This window comes from Tamandua tetradactyla, chromosome 5 (genome assembly GCF_023851605.1).
Source record: "Tamandua tetradactyla isolate mTamTet1 chromosome 5, mTamTet1.pri, whole genome shotgun sequence".
Classification (NCBI taxonomy): Eukaryota; Metazoa; Chordata; class Mammalia; order Pilosa; family Myrmecophagidae; genus Tamandua; species Tamandua tetradactyla.
In genome coordinates, this window is record NC_135331.1 from 146,701,673 (window position 1) to 146,717,315 (window position 15,643).

General features: G+C 38.9%; 1 protein-coding gene and 1 long non-coding RNA gene across 6 annotated transcripts in view; one reads left to right on the forward strand and one right to left on the reverse strand.

The window, feature by feature from the left end:
- LYRM2 (LYR motif containing 2) lies at nucleotides 1-2,893 on the reverse strand. Its single transcript, XM_077162415.1, has 3 exons — nucleotides 2,769-2,893; nucleotides 1,962-2,102; nucleotides 1-1,314 (listed from the first exon to the last, which is right to left on the reverse strand). Exons 1-3 carry the CDS (start codon nucleotides 2,811-2,813, stop codon nucleotides 1,234-1,236), a joined length of 267 nt encoding a protein of 88 aa, XP_077018530.1. The 5' UTR covers nucleotides 2,814-2,893; the 3' UTR covers nucleotides 1-1,233.
- The window catches only part of LOC143684962 (uncharacterized), a 25,952-nt gene continuing 12,896 nt past the window's right edge, over nucleotides 2,588-15,643 (forward strand). For 2 of the 5 annotated variants that reach the window (XR_013176285.1, XR_013176289.1), the window contains exon 1: nucleotides 2,588-2,693. This is a non-coding gene — a long non-coding RNA (uncharacterized LOC143684962). Of the gene's footprint in view, nucleotides 2,694-2,717; nucleotides 3,079-15,643 lie in introns of those variants that run through there. The other 3 variants (XR_013176287.1, XR_013176286.1, XR_013176284.1) reach the window with 3 other exon arrangements.

Consider the following 15,643-nt stretch of genomic DNA (forward strand, 5'->3'; position numbering starts at 1 on the left):
CCAATTGCACATTTTAAAGAGAGAAATGACTTGTTATGTAATAGCTTCAGTCACTTCTTATATGTTACAAAGTTTCATACTAAAAACAGCTTTATTGAAATACAATTCATATACCATACAATTCACCTATTTAGAATTTATAATTCAATGGATTTTAGTATACTCAGAGGATTGTGCAACCATCACCACAGTCTCATTTTAGATTATTTTCATCCCTCAAGAAAAAGCCTATTCCCATTAGGAGTAACTCCCCATTCTACCCTGTCCTATGCAACCACAAATCTATCTTTTGTCTCTATAGATTTCTAAATTCTGAACATTTTATATAAATGGAATCATGTATTTCCTCCTTTGTGCCTGAATTTTTACTCAATATGTCTTCAGGGTTCATCCACATTGTAGCATAAATCGGAATTCATTCCTTTTTATTCCCAAATAATATTTATAATAGATATATCCCATTTTATTTATCCATTTGCCAGTTGATGGACATTTGGATTGTTTCCAGTTTTTGGGTACTATAGATGATGCTTCTGTGAACACCTGTTTACACATTTTTGTGTGGACAGGTTTTCATTTCTCTTGGGTATATACCTCAGAGTAGAATTGCTAGGTTATACAGCAACTTTATGTTTAACCTTTCGGGTACTACCAATTTGGATTCCAAAGTGGCTGAACCATTTTACATCCCCTCTAGTGCAAGGTAATAAGACTTCCAAATTCTCTAGTCTCATCAACATTTATTATCTGTCTTTTTTATTATAGACATGCCAGTGTGGGTAAAGTGTTATCTCACTGTGTTTGGATTCGCATTTCCCTGATAACTAATCATGTTCAGCTTCTTTTCAAGTGTTCATGGCATTTTTTCTACTGGCTTTTGTTGTTTACAAAAACAGTTGACACATCCAGATACATTTTCAAAATTCAGGGTACAGTGCAGGCCATGGTGGCTCAGCAGGCAGAGTTCTCGCCTGCCATGCTGGTGATCCAGGTTTGATTTCCGGTGCCTACTCATGGATAAAAAAAAAATTCAGGGTGTATTTTCCATTACTAAAGCAACTGTCCTGATGCTCTCTTCCTTGCTGTCTATGACATGTCATGCTTCATGATTTGATATATTTACCAAAGTATTGTACATACAAATAGTTTGACTTGGCTTTGGTCTGCCCATCCTTGAGCCTAAGCTCAACTAGTACATGAAGGTTTAGAAAATTCTTCAGAATAACGTGAACTTTAAGATTTTGCTAAAGCAAGTGTTTTTTCTAACTCCTTGAGCTGCATGTTGCCTTGAGTAATCATCATCCGGATTGTGTCCTGTAGAAGAAAGTGAAATCCAGTCACTGTTGCATCTGGTTAAACAAGATACAGCTCTACCATTTATTTGATAAAGTCAAGAACCATCACTATGAATTGAAATTGCTGTATATTAAGAAAGGTGAAACTGACAATCAGGGGTGCACAATGCCTAGCATGCCTTCATACTTTCCAAATCATCATGCAGTAATATTTACAATCCTTTATTTTTATTTATTTATGTATTTGTTTATTTGTTGTATGCTGTATGGGAGGGGTCACATTTCATTCTTTTCCCATATGAGTATCCCCTTACTGCAGCACCATTTGCTGAATTTTTGTTTGTTTGGTTTTTCATCTGTTTGTTTGGGAAGTGCACAGGCCAGGAATTGAACCAGGGTCTCCCACATGGCCGATGAGAATTCTACTACTGAACTACCCTTGCACCCCCACAACCCTTTATTTTATTTATATACACATATAAATCAGGTGATGTTACTGAAGAGTGTACAGCAATGGCATTCAATTTAAAAATAACATTTAGTAAACAGGAAGTCATACATGAGCAATGTTAAAGACATACCATCTCAGTGACATTTATATTCCAAGCTGTCTACTAATTTTTAAGAGAGTTAGGGCCTGTCCTCTCACTACGGTCTTGTTCTCACCTCTTCAGTGGCATTTTTGTTTCTTTTGAATTCTTCCCTTGCCCAGTCCTTCAGGTATTTGCGATCGGAATCTTTTGGAACCTGCCGAATTACTTGTAAAATCCTTCTGTACAGAAGAAGAACCTGTTGCCTTCTCATGAACTGTACGGGGGGGGGGGGGGGGAAATGACAATTACAACTGCACAATCACCAGGCTGGAGAGCTGTCCTTTAGCAACTTAACTGGCCAGACAACCTCTCCTTGTTCACCAGTTTTGAAAAAAGCGAAGAAAAACACCTTCGAAAAATTATTTAAAAAAATCTTTGACAAGGTTACTCCTTGTCAAACCTAAGAAACTTTAAAATCGAGCTCTAGCGAGCTGAATCAGGCGGAAAAGGGGCTACTAGCCTCCTAGATGCTGTGATCAGAGAAGCACTTTTCTAAATTAAGGCAGTTCGACTGCTCTGGTTATCTCAATTGTTCCTTACCATAGTTCTGTACAAAAGGCAGCGTGGTGTTTATCGTGGCCATTGAATAGTTGAGGCGCTCAAGCTCCAAGAAGTCAAGAGCTCCCACCCACCATCCCGCGCTCCTGCCACCCGCCTAGCACCCGACAGGGCCTCCTTGTCAGCCCCGTGGCAGGAAGTCCCGCCCCCTCCCCCAGGCTGTGAGCCAATCATAGAAGGATCATGGGCTGCGTCTGCATTCCGGGGTCCGCCCTAAATTGCCTCGGAGACCTAAGCTGTAGACTAGGTGAGAGAGAGGGAAGAATCGAGAAGCTCAGACCCGGGAAAGCTTTCCTGGGAGACGGGCGAGAATGGCTGGTACCTGCTTTAGAGTTAGCGTTGTCGGCGGCAAGCGGGAAGCGGCCATATCCGTCAGGCCGTGCGTCCGGGTGGAGCATCATCACGCAGGAGCGGAAGTAGTAGAGCAGCAAGGGGCGGGCGAGCCCGGTTTCCCGGGAGACGCTTGCGCTGTTTGCCGGCTGCTTGAGGCTGGTTGAGGACTAAATCAGGGTTTGTTGTTAACCTTACGCAAGACGCTTTTCCCGTCTACACCTAGTTTTTCTCCTCGGTGTAATTTGTTTTGTCATAAGGTTGCTGCACCATAAGGTTATCGTGAGAATGAAATAAGCTTGGTAAGACAGCACAGTGCCTGGCACGTGGTTCAGAATTCCTTAAATGGAAGCTAATTTGGGGGGCGGGGACGACGAGGGGGAGGGAAGAAAAACCTTTCACGACCCTATGCTGTTTTAGGGTAGTACCTCCGAACTGTTAAAATTCTATAATTAAAAGTATTAATTTCTCTTAACTTTTTCATCCTGCTCCCCCACCCCCACCCCATCCTACCCCCGCCTCCGCTCCCCATTTTCATCCTGGTTTTTCTAACTCAGTGTTTTCCCAGAGTGTTAAGTCGTCATTTGTAATGGGTTCTTAAAAAGGCTTTAAATGGCGTTCCACTGCAGTTTTGCACACTTTTCATCACTAATAAGGAGGCACCAAACTTTTTTTCCAACTTTCATTTCTTCAGTTAACTTTATCCTCTTCACAACACACCGCACGCGCTTAGGATTTATCACTAGAAAGGGTTACTGAATCTTCGCCATATTACTTGCTTTCCCCAACCAAAATATATCGAATTAAAACGCAACCAATCAGCGCTTGAGCCTTGGACCCGAAATGTCTCTGATGTGGAATCCTGGTGCCCTCTTACGTGCTTTGTTCCTAACCTCTTTGCGAAGTTCATCGCCTGTAGAGTAAAATAATAACATCTATCTCATAGAGTTCCTCAGCATATATAACGGACTCAGAACAGGACCTGGCACATAAAAGTACTCTGTAAGCATTAGCTCTTTTCAGCATTTCCAGGTATTGTATGATTGATGCTAAACCCATGACCACGTTGTCCATTCCATCTTTTTCAAATTTTGTGTAGTAGTTAACCAATAGCAGTTCATTGCTGACTTCAGTACTGGTGTAGTTACATATCCTGCAGTACTTTTAGCTTCACTTATTTTGTGAAATTTGTTCGTGACTTTGGTCCATTTATTGTGATCAGGATTTTTATTCTAAAAATGTGAGCTGTTTGCTATGTTGTTTAACGCATTATTTTGGTCATTTTCTTTGTACACGTAAGCTTTAAGTCTCTATATGAGTACATGTATTTTTCATTTGTTTTGATGCTTTTCCCTGTTTTCTCTCAGTCACAGCTTTATTTTTAACTTTTTGATTAATGTTTTGATTAATGTTTATCTAGAATTTATTTTTTCTTTATGATATATTACAGATCTAAGTTCTTTTCCAGCCACTGAACTGTAATTCCAGCACTTATTAAATGATCCATTCTTCTTCCTGGACTTTATGATTCCTTTTTGACCATAAGGTGAATTCTTTTAAGGTTCAGTATTTTCTTCTTCTTGGGATAGTTTCCTGTTGTTTGTAATTTTTGTTGCTGTGCTGTTTTATTATCTGACAGTACTACTCCACTATAGTTTATTTTTTTTTAATTTTTAAATTAAAAAAATATATAACAAAGAAATGCAAACATTCTTAACCATTGATCATTTCGTTCTACATATATAATCAATAATTCACAATATCATCACATAGTTTCATATTCATCATCATGAACATTTCTTGGAACATTTGCATCAATTCAGAAAAAGAAATAAAAACAGAAAAAAATTAATACATACCATACCCCTTATCTCTCCCTTTCATTGATCACTAGCATTTCTATCTAAATTTATTTTGACATTTGTTCCCCCTATTATTGTTTATTTTCATTTCATATGTTTTAGTTGTCTGTTGATAAGATAGGTAAAAGAGCATCAGACACAAGGTTTTCCCAATCACACAATCACACTGGGAAAGCTATATCATTATACAATCATTTTCAAGAAACATGGCTACTGGAACACAGCTCTACATTTTTAGGTGGTTCTCTCCAGCCTCTCCATTACATCTTTTTTTTTTTATTATTATTAATTTAAAACATTAACTAACACAACATTTAGAAATCATTCCATTCTACATATACAATCAGTAATTCTTAATATCACCACATAGATGCATATTCATCATTTCTTAGTACATTTGCATCGATTTAGAAAAAGAAATAGAAAGACAGCAGAAAAAGAAATAAAATGATAATAGAAAAAATTAAAAAATAAAAAATATAAAAATATAAAAAATTAAAAAAAACTATACCTCAGATGCAGCTTCATTCAGTGTTTTAACATAATTACGTTACAATTAGGTAGTATTGTGCTGTCCATTTCTGAGTTTTTGTATCCAGTCTTGTTGCACAATTTGTATCCCTTCAGCTCCAATTACCCATTATCTTACCCTATTTCTATCTCCTGATGGTCTCTGTTACCAATGACATATTCCAAGTTTATTCTCTAATGTCCGTTCACATCAGTGGGACCATACAGTATTTGTCCTTTAGTTTTTGGCTAGTCTCACTCAGCATAATATTCTCAAGGTCCATCCATGTTATTACATCTTCATAAGTTTATTCTGTCTTAAAGCTGCATAATATTCCATGGTATGTATATACCACAGTTTGTTTAGCCACTCGTCTGTTGATGGACATTTTGGCTGTTTCCATCTCTTTGCAATTGTAAATAACGCTGCTGTAAACATTGGTGTGCAAGTGTCCGTTTGTGTCTTTGCCCTTAAGTCCTCTGAGTAGATACCTAGCAATGGTATTGCTGGGTCGTATGGCAATTCTATATTCAGCTTTTTGAGGAACCGCCAAACTGCCTTCCACAGTGGTTGCACCCTTTGACATTCCCACCAACAGTGGATAAGTGTGCCTCTTTCTCCGCATCCTCTCCAGCACTTGTCATTTTCTGTTTTGTTGATAATGGCCATTCTGGTGGGTGTGAGATGATATCTCATTGTGGTTTTGATTTGCATTTCTCTAATGGCCAGGGACATTGAGCATCTCTTCATGTGCCTTTTGGCCATTTGTATTTCCTCTTCTGATAGGTGTCTGTTCAAGTCTTTTTCCCATTTTGTAATTGGGTTGGCTGTCTTTTTGTTGTTGAGTTGAACAATCTCTTTATAAATTCTAGATACTAGACCTTTATCTGATATGTCATTTCCAAATATTGTCTCCCATTGTGTAGGCTGTCTTTCTACTTTCTTGATGAAGTTCTTTGATGCACAAAAGTGTTTAATTTTGAGGAGCTCCCATTTATTTCTTTCTTTCTTCAGTGCTCTTGGTTTAGGTTTAAGGTCCATAAAAACCGCCTCCAATTTTAAGTTTCATAAGATATCTCCCTACATTTTCCTCTACTGTTTTATGGTCTTAGACCTAATGTTTCGATCTTTGATCCATTTTGAGTTAACTTTTGTATAGGGTGTGAGATACAGGTCCTCTTTCATTCTTTTGCATATGGATATCCAGTTCTGATAAATAAATTCTAGGCACCATTTATTGAAGAGACTGCTCTGTCCCAGGTGAGTTGGCTTGATTGCCTTATCAAAGATCAAATGTCCATAGATGAGAGGGTCTATATCTGAGCACTCTATTCGATTCCATTGGTCCATATATCTATCTTTGTGCCAGTACCATGCTGTTTTGACCACTGTGGCTTCATAATATGCCTTGAAGTCAGGCAGCGTGAGACCTCCAGCTTCATTTTTTTTCCTCAAGATACTTTTAGCAATTTGGGGCACCCTGCCCTTCCAGATAAATTTGCTTATTGGTTTTTCTATTTCTGAAAAATAAGTTGTTGGGATTTTGATTGGTATTACGTTGAATCTGTAAATCAATTTAGATAGAATTGACATCTTAACTATATTTAGTCTTCCAATCCATGAACACGGTATGCCTTTCCATCTATTTAGGTCTTCTGTGATTTCTTTTAACAGTTTTTTGTAGTTTTCTTTGTATAGGTCTTTTGTCTCTTTAGTTAAATTTATTCCTAATTAAATTCTTTTAATTGCAATTGTAAATGGAATTCGTTTCTTGATTTCCCCCTCAGCTTGTTCGTTGCTAGTGTATAGAAATGGTACAGATTTTTGAATGTTGATCTTGTAACCTGCTACTTTGCTGTACTGATTTATTAGCTCTAGTAGTTTTGTTGTGGATTTTTCAGGGTTTTCAACATATAGTATCATATCATCTGCAAACAGTGATAGTTTTACTTCTTCCTTTCCAATTTTGATGCCTTGTATTTCTTTTTCTTGTCTAATTGCTCTGGCTAGAACCTCCAACATGATGTTGAATAACAGTGGTGATAATGGACATCCTTGTCTTGTTCCTGACCTTAGGGGGAAAGTTTTCAATTTTTCCCCATTGAGGATGATATTAGCTGTGGGTTTTTCATATATTCCCTCTATCATTTTAAGGAAGTTCCCTTGTATTCCTATCCTTTTAAGTGTTTTCAACAGGAAAGGATGTTGAATCTTGTCAAATGCCTTCTCTGCATCAATTGAGATGATCATGTGATTTTTCTGCTTTGATTTGTTGATATGGTGTATTACATTAATTGATTTTCTTATGTTGAACCATCCTTGCATACCTGGGATGAATCCTACTTGGTCATGATGTATAATTCTTTTAATGTGTTGCTGGATTCAATTTGCTAGAATTTTGTTGAGGATTTTTGCATCTATATTCATTAGAGAGATTGGTCTGTAGTTTCCTTTTTTTGTAATATCTTTGCCTGGTTTTGGTATGAGGGTGATGTTGGCTTCAGAGAATGAATTAGGTAGCTTTCCCTCCACTTCAATTTTTTTGAAGAGTTTGAGCAGGGTTGGAACTAATTCTTTCTGGAATGTTTGGTAGAATTCACATGTGAAGCCGTCTGGTCCTGGACTTTTCTTTTTGGGAAGCTTTTTAATGACTAATTCAATTTCTTTACTTGTGATTGGTTTGTTGAGGTCATCTATTTCTTCTTGAGTCAAAGTTGGTTGTTCATGCCTTTCTAGGAACTTGTCCATTTCCTCTACATTGTTGTATTTATTAGCATAGAGTTGTTCATAGTATCCTGTTATTACCTCCTTTATTTCTGTGAGGTCAGTGGTTATGTCTCCTCTTCCATTTCTGATCTTTTTATTTGCGTCCTCTCTCTTCTTCTTTTTGTCCGTCTTGCTAAGGGCCCATCAATCTTGTTGATTTTCTCATAGAACCAACTTCTGGTCTTATTGATTTTCTCTGTTGTTTTCATGTGCTCAATTTCACTTATTTCTGCTCTAATCTTTGTTATTTCTTTCCTTTTGCTTGCTTTGGGGTTAGTTTGCTGATCTTTCTCCAGTTCTTCCAAGTGGACAGTTAATTCCCGAATTTTTGCCCTTTCTTCTTTTTTGATATAGGCATTTAGGGCAATAAATTTCCCTCTTAGCACTGCTTTGCTGCGTCCCATAGGTTTTGATATGTTGTGTTTTCATTTTCATTCGCCTCGAGATATTTACTAATTTCTCTTGTAATTTCTTCCTTGACCCACTGGTTGTTTAAGAGTGTGTTGTTGTTGAGCCTCCACGTATTTGTTAATTTTCTGGCACTCTGCCTATTATTGATTTCCAACTTCATTCCTTTATGATCTCAGAAAGTGTTGTGTATGATTTCAATCTTTTTAAATTTGTTGAGACTTGCTTTGTGACCCAGCATATGGTCTGTCTTTGAGAATGATCCATGAGCACTTGAGAAAAAGGTGTATCCTGCTGTTGTGGGGTGTAATGTCCTATAAATGTCTGTTAAGTCTAGCTCATTTATTGTAATATTCAAATTCTCAGTTTCTTTATTGATCCTCTGTCTAGATGTTCTGTCCATTGATGAGAGTGGGGAATTGAAGTCTCCAACTATTATGGTAGATGTGTCTGTTTCCCTTTTCAGTGTTTGTAGTGTATTCCTCACGTTTTTTGGGGCATTCTGATTCGGTGCGATATATTTATGATTGTTATGTCTTCTTGTTTAATTGTTCCTTTTATTAGTATATAGTGTCCTTCTTTGTCTCTTTTAACTGTTTTACATTTGAAGTCTAATTTTTTGGATATTAGGGTAGCTACTCCTGCTCTTTTCTGGTTGTTATTTGCATGAAATATCTTTTCCCAACCTTTCACTTTCAACCTATGTTTATCTTTGGGTCTAAGATGTGTTTCCTGTAGACAGCATATAGAAGGATCCTGTTTTTTAATCCATTCTGCCATTCTATGTCTTTTGATTGGGGAATTCAGTCCAGTAACATTTAGTGTTATTACTGTTTGGGTAATACTTTCCTCTACCATTTTGCCTTTTGTATTATATATATCATATCTACTTTTCCTTCTTTCTACACTCTTCTCCACACCTCTCTCTTCTGTCTTTTCGTATCTGACTCTAGTGCTCCCTTTAGTATTTCTTGCAGAGCTGGTCTCTTGGTCACAAATTCTGTCAGTGACTTTTTGTCTGAAAATGTTTTAATTTCTCCCTCTTTTTTGAAGGACAATTTTGCTGGATATAGAAGTCTTGGTTGGTAGTTTTTCTCTTTTAGTAATTTAAATATATCATCCCACTGACTTCTTGCCTCCATGGTTTCTGCTGAGAAATCTACACATAGTCTTATTGGGTTTCCCTTGTATGTGATGGATTGTTTTTCTCTTGCTGCTTTCAAGATCCTCACTTTCTCTTTGACCTCTGACATTCTAACTAGTAAGTGTCTTGGAGAACGCCTATTTGGGTCTATTCTCTTTGGGGTGCGCTGCACTTCTTGGATCTGTAATTTTAGGTCTTTCATGAGAGTTGGGAAATTTTCAGTGATAATTTCTTCCATTAGCTTTTCTCCTCCTTTTCCCTTCTCTTCTCCTTCTGGGACACCCACAACATGTATATTTGTACGCTTCATATTGTCATTCAATTCCCTGAGCCCCTGCTCAAATTTTTCCATTCTTTTCCCTATGGTTTCTGTTTCTTTTTGGATTTCAGATGTTCCATCCTCCAGTTCACTAATTCTAACCTCTGTCTCTTGAAATCTACCATTGTAGGTTTCCATTGTTTTTTTCATCTCTTCTACTGTATCTTTCATTCCCATAAGTTCTGTGATTTGTTTTTTCAGACTTTCCATTTCTTCTTTTTGTTCATCCCTTGCCTTCTTCATGTCCTCCCTCAATTTATTGATTTGGTTTTTGAAGAGGTTTTCCATTTCTGTTCGTATATTCAGAATTAGTTGTCTCAGCTCCTGTATCTCATTTGAACTAGTGGTTTGTTCCTTTGACTGGGCCATATCTTCAATTTTCCTGGTGTGATTTGTTATTTATTGCTGGCGTCTGGACATTTAATCAGATTTCCCTGAGTGTGAGACCCAGCAGGTTGAAAGAGTTTCCTGTGAAGTCTCTGGGCTCTGTTTTTTTTATCCTGCCCAGTATGTGGTGCTTGTCTGTCTGCGGGTCCCACCAGTAAAAGATTTTGTGGCTCCTTTATTAATGCCACTATTGGTGTTTGGTTGGACCCAGTCCCTGCCACTGTCAGAGACTCCTTCCTCTCCCTCCGGGCAGCCACCTGTGATGGAGGGGCACTGACCACCGGCCACTGCGGCTTGGGGAGCTCGCTCATCCGAGATTCACCGCCGGACCGGGAAGCCGCCTGTGGGGGAGGGGCGCCGGCCACCGCGGCTTGGGGAGCTCGCTGATCCGAGACTCTCCGCCGGACCAGGAAGCCGCCTGTGGGGGAGGGGCACCGGCTGCCGCGGCTTGGGGAACTTGCCTCTCCGAGATTCTCAGCCGGTCCGGGAAGGAGGGAGGGAGGGGCGCTGGCTGCCGGCCGCTGCGGCCCGGGGAAGTCGCACCGCTCGTGGAGCTCACCGCAGCGGAGTCTCATAGCTGGTCCAGCCAGTCCAGACTGGGGTACGCTGTGTGTCCGGTCCCTGCCGTGGCCCCAGGAGCTGTTCTGCACTGTTTCTGGTCACCTAGTAGTTTCTCTGGAGGAGGAACTAAGACGTGCATACCTTACTAAGCCGCCATCTTCTCTCCATTACATCTTGATTAACAAGGTGATATCTGTTTAATGTGTAAGAGATATGCATTAAATATTCTCCAGGATAACCCTCGACTCTGTTTGGAATCTCTCAGCCATTGCCACTTTGTCTCATTTCACTCTTCCCCCTTTTGGTCGAGAAGGTTTTCTCAATCTCTTGATGTTGAGTCTCAGCTCATTCTAGGATTTCTGTCCTATGTTGCCAGGAAGGTCCACACCTCTGGGAGTCATGTCCCACGCAGAGAGGGGGAGGGTGGTGAGACTGCTCGTCATGTTGGCTGGATAGAGGCCACATCTCAGCAACCTCAGCAAAGAGGTTCTCTTGGGAGTGACTCTTAGGCCTAATTTTAAGTAGGCTTGACCTATCCTTTGTGGGGTTAAGTTTCATATGAATAAATCCCAAGATTGGGTGCTCAGCCTCTAGTTTTGGTTGTCCGTACTGCTTGTGAGAATATCAAGAATTCAACTTGGAGAAGTTGAATTTTCCCCCTTTCTCACCATGAGTCTTTATTGTCTATCTTTCTGATTTCCTTCGTGTCCCCAGCCCTCCTCCTTCGATCATTCTCACATTCAGCTTCATTCAGTGTTGTAATATAATTGTATTACAGTTAGGTAGTATTGTGCTATCCATTTCTGAGTTTTTACATTCAGTCCTGTTGCACAACCTGTATCCCTTCAGCTCTAATTACCCAATATCTTGTTACCAATGACATTCTCCAACTTCATTCACTAATGTCAGTTTGTATCAGTGAAACCATACAGTATTTGTCCTTTTGTCTCTGGCTAATCTCACTCAGCATAATGTCCTTCAGGTCCATCCATGTTGTTACATACTTCATAACTTTATTCTGTCTTACGACTGCATAATATTCCATCGTATGTATATACCACAGTTTGTTTAGCCATTTGTTGATGGACATTGTGGCTGTTTCCATCTCTTCGCAATTGTAAATAATGCTGCTTATAAACATTGGTGTGCAAATATCCGTTTGTGTCCTTGCCCTCATGTCCTCTGAGTAGATACCTAGCAATGGTATTGCCGGGTCTCTACTATAGTTTCTTAAGAGAATCTTTTCTTATGCTTTGTAGGTGTTTAGATCATTTCCTCCAAATTGAATTAGGATCTTTACTGGAACTTTAAAATAGTGCTGAATCTACAAATTTTTACATTTTGTTCTCTCATCCAGAAATACACGTACCAGACACTGGTAATACAATCCTGTATGTGCTCCCTGTCCTCACAGACTCACACTTTAGGTAGGAAAACATAGACGTACCCAATGTATTCAATCCGTGTTACAGATGACATGTCAAACATCATACAGTGGAAGCTCATTCTTCCTAGCGGGCGTACCTGAGCAGGCAAGGTTAGAAAGAGGATTCCAGTTAGCACATGGAATGCTGGTACATTCCAGGAGCAGGATCTTAAGTGGTAGGCTGTGACCAGATCATACAGTATGGTAGGGATGCTGGGAGAGGTGAGTTAGGAGTCAGGCACGAGCCTTATGTAGGCCATTACTAAGAAGCTTGACTAGTACCCTCTTCACAGCATGCAGTTCTGTAAGGCTTTTTTTTTTCCATCTATTTTTTTCCTACTTTTTACATTATTATACTTTTTTGTAAAAATAACTTTTAATCTTCCCACCTTTCTCTGTGTTCTAAAGTACTCTAAATACCCAAAATATTTTATAGTCCTCAAAAACATGAAACAACAAACTCCAAATTTGAACTTAGAAACAGGAGGTAACTGACAGTTTTTTCAGAGGGCATGTTAATATTTTTGGCTTTTACTTTCTGGTTTTATTGCGTTCTGGTAGAAAATATTGTCCAAATTTTGGAATTCAGAAAGCTTTCCTTCTTTGCCTTACATATAGTCAATTGTGGTAAATGTGGCATGCATACTGATGAAAAGTTGTTTTTAGAATATAGGGTTCCTAAATTATATTTATACATATATACACATGTATGTTAAGGTATAAATATTAAGTACAGTAAGCATAAACATTTTCTCCTTGTTTTAACCTACTTGATATTCCTTGGGCTGAAAAGTGAGTTTACATTGCATGATACTAGTGTATTCCTTTCATTTTTTCCAAAGTTTTCTTGATGCTTTTATTTTACATAAGGTATAGTCATGTCAGTTGGTTTATATGTTTATAACATGTATTGGCATTGTGAAAAATTCATTTTAATGTGCTTTTTTCCTCTTAATATTACATTTTTTTTTTATTTTTGCAAACACTCCTTTCTCCCTCCCCTTCTCCCAATAACCTCTAATCTGCTTTCTACCTCTGTGAATTTGTTTTCCAGTCATCTCTTCTAAGTGATACCACACAATTTTTGCCTTTATGAGTCTTGCTTAGTTCACTGATCACAATGTTTTCAAGCATGTAAGACAAGCATCATTTTTCTTATGGCCAAATATTGTGTAGTTACCACATTTTATCCATTCATTTGTTGAACACTTGGGTTATTTCCAGCTTTTGGCTATTGTGAAAATTGCTGCTTTAAACACTGGTATTCAAATGTCTGTTTGCAACCTTGTTTTCACTCATTGGATATATACCTAGAAGTGAGATTGCTGAGCAAATGGTCCTTCCATATTTAACTTTTTGAGTAACCACCGTATTGCTCTCCATATAACTGCACCACTTTACATTGCCACCAACAATGCACTAGACTTCAGTTTCTCCACATCCTCTCCAGCAATTTTTTTGTTTTTTTAAGTCATCCTCGTATGTGTGAGGTGTTATCTTATTTTAATTTACATTTCTCTAATGGCTCATGATGCCGTGCATCTTTTCACGTGTTTATTGGCTATTTGTATACATTCTTTGGAGAAAGGTCTATTCAAGACCTTTGCCCGTTTTTTAGTTGGACTGTTTTTTTGTTGTTGTTGCATTGTAAAAGTTCTTTATATGTTCTGGACATTAAACCTTTACCTGAAATAGGGTTTGAAACTATTTTCTACCATTCTGTGTATTGTCCCCAAGGGTTTTTTAGCTAGAGGGATTATAGAAAGATCTCCTTGAATGTTGCGGGTTTGTGCAGAAACAAAAAAAGTGATTAGTCAGGATACCATCAAAATAATCCAGGCTAAAAAGCTCCAGCTACTGTAGAGACCTAGAAGGGAAGAAAGGATAAGATTTACGTCCACATGTTAGATTGGACAAGATGATTAATTTGATTGTGGTGTAAATGGATATGTAAAGGGGGGAGTAGAGCAGATGTGTAGGTTGAGTTCCAAGTTTCTGTCCTGGGTGGCTTTTGGAGTGGGCAACCAGATGGGCAATGTTGGAAAACAGTTTTGAGGTGGAGGAGTGGAGCATAAGATTGCATTTTAAACATGATGTATTTGAAGAGTCTGTTACCTAGGTAGAGCACCAGCAGGCATCTGAATATAATTGAGAATTGGCCTTGATGGATTTTTTTTTTTCCTTTTTCTGGAGTGATGCAAATGTTTTTGATGGAATTCTTGAGGGAGATTTTTGCAGGTCTTTTGCTTAGATGATGATTGAGACCATGGGAGAAGTGAAGTTGTCAAAAGGAAGATTATTAAGAAAAAGTGCCTGAAGAACATTTATGTTCCGCTACTCTTAAGTATCAGCATTAATCTACTTGGCCTGGGAGACCATGTCAACAGAGAAAGGCAGGAAAACCTGAGGAGCACAGTCAGCTTGAACATGGCAAGTTGACTTCTCTCCTTCAGTGCAAGCCCTTCCCTACTGCAGGAAGGGATGGCAGCCTAGATCCTCAGTAACTTCAAGTGACTCAGGTATATCATGCTTCTTATCCTGGGGCAGGGCCCCCGCTTTGACCCCGTCAGTTCCTGATAGTCCTGTGACTGCTCCTGTGCTTCTTTTCCCTCCCAGCACAAATTGAAAATGGTGCTATGGGGGTATCTGCTGCAGTAACTTGCTTACTAGAATTCCTACTGGCCCAGACCCCAAGAACTACCCCAGGTCCAAGGGAATCACCAACTTGGGAAGCTCAGATTTAGTCCTGTCAATTAAAGGTAGATATGACAGACTGTATCATAGTCATTATATTGGTTTTTATCTACCAGACCCATCCCTGCTGAAAGAACAAATTTTCCGCCACATTGAAGCTACCTCAGCCTCGTGACTTGCTTTTGTCAGTAGAATGTGAGTGGAAGGAACATATGCCATCATGTCACAGACAAGAGACTTTTCTTTTGACCTTGGTCCTGGAATGAAGAGGGCATGGAGGAGGGTCACAATATGAATTTGAACACTAGTGAGAATAAAGCCTTGCTGTTTATTAAGCTGCTGATGTTGTGGAGTAATGTTAGCACTGCATGAACTAGTAAAAGCTGACACATACAAGCAGACAAGATCACTCCCTTAGCCTACCTTTTACTCTTTTCTGTCAGAGAGTCCATTAAGAATGTGCTCCCTAGGCTTGACTTTTAAAGGAATTTATTCTAGCAGTACATGTAGTATTCTTGGATGGTCTTGCTGCTTTTATTTCACCTTTCAGTGTATGTGGCTATGGGTGTTCATTTGTAACTCCATCTGCTTAGGAGAGTGGGCTCTTCACAAGGGAACCTGCTGTGAATTTCATTGGAGCAAGGGTGTAGAGAGAAATAGGATTTGTTCAACTAGGGGCTCTCATCTCACACCTTCAAGAGAGGAAGGAGATTTCTAGAAAAACTGGGCCAGATTTTCTTTGTTCTAGTCTATCACTTTAATCTGGCAAATTGTTTAGCTTTCTTCCTC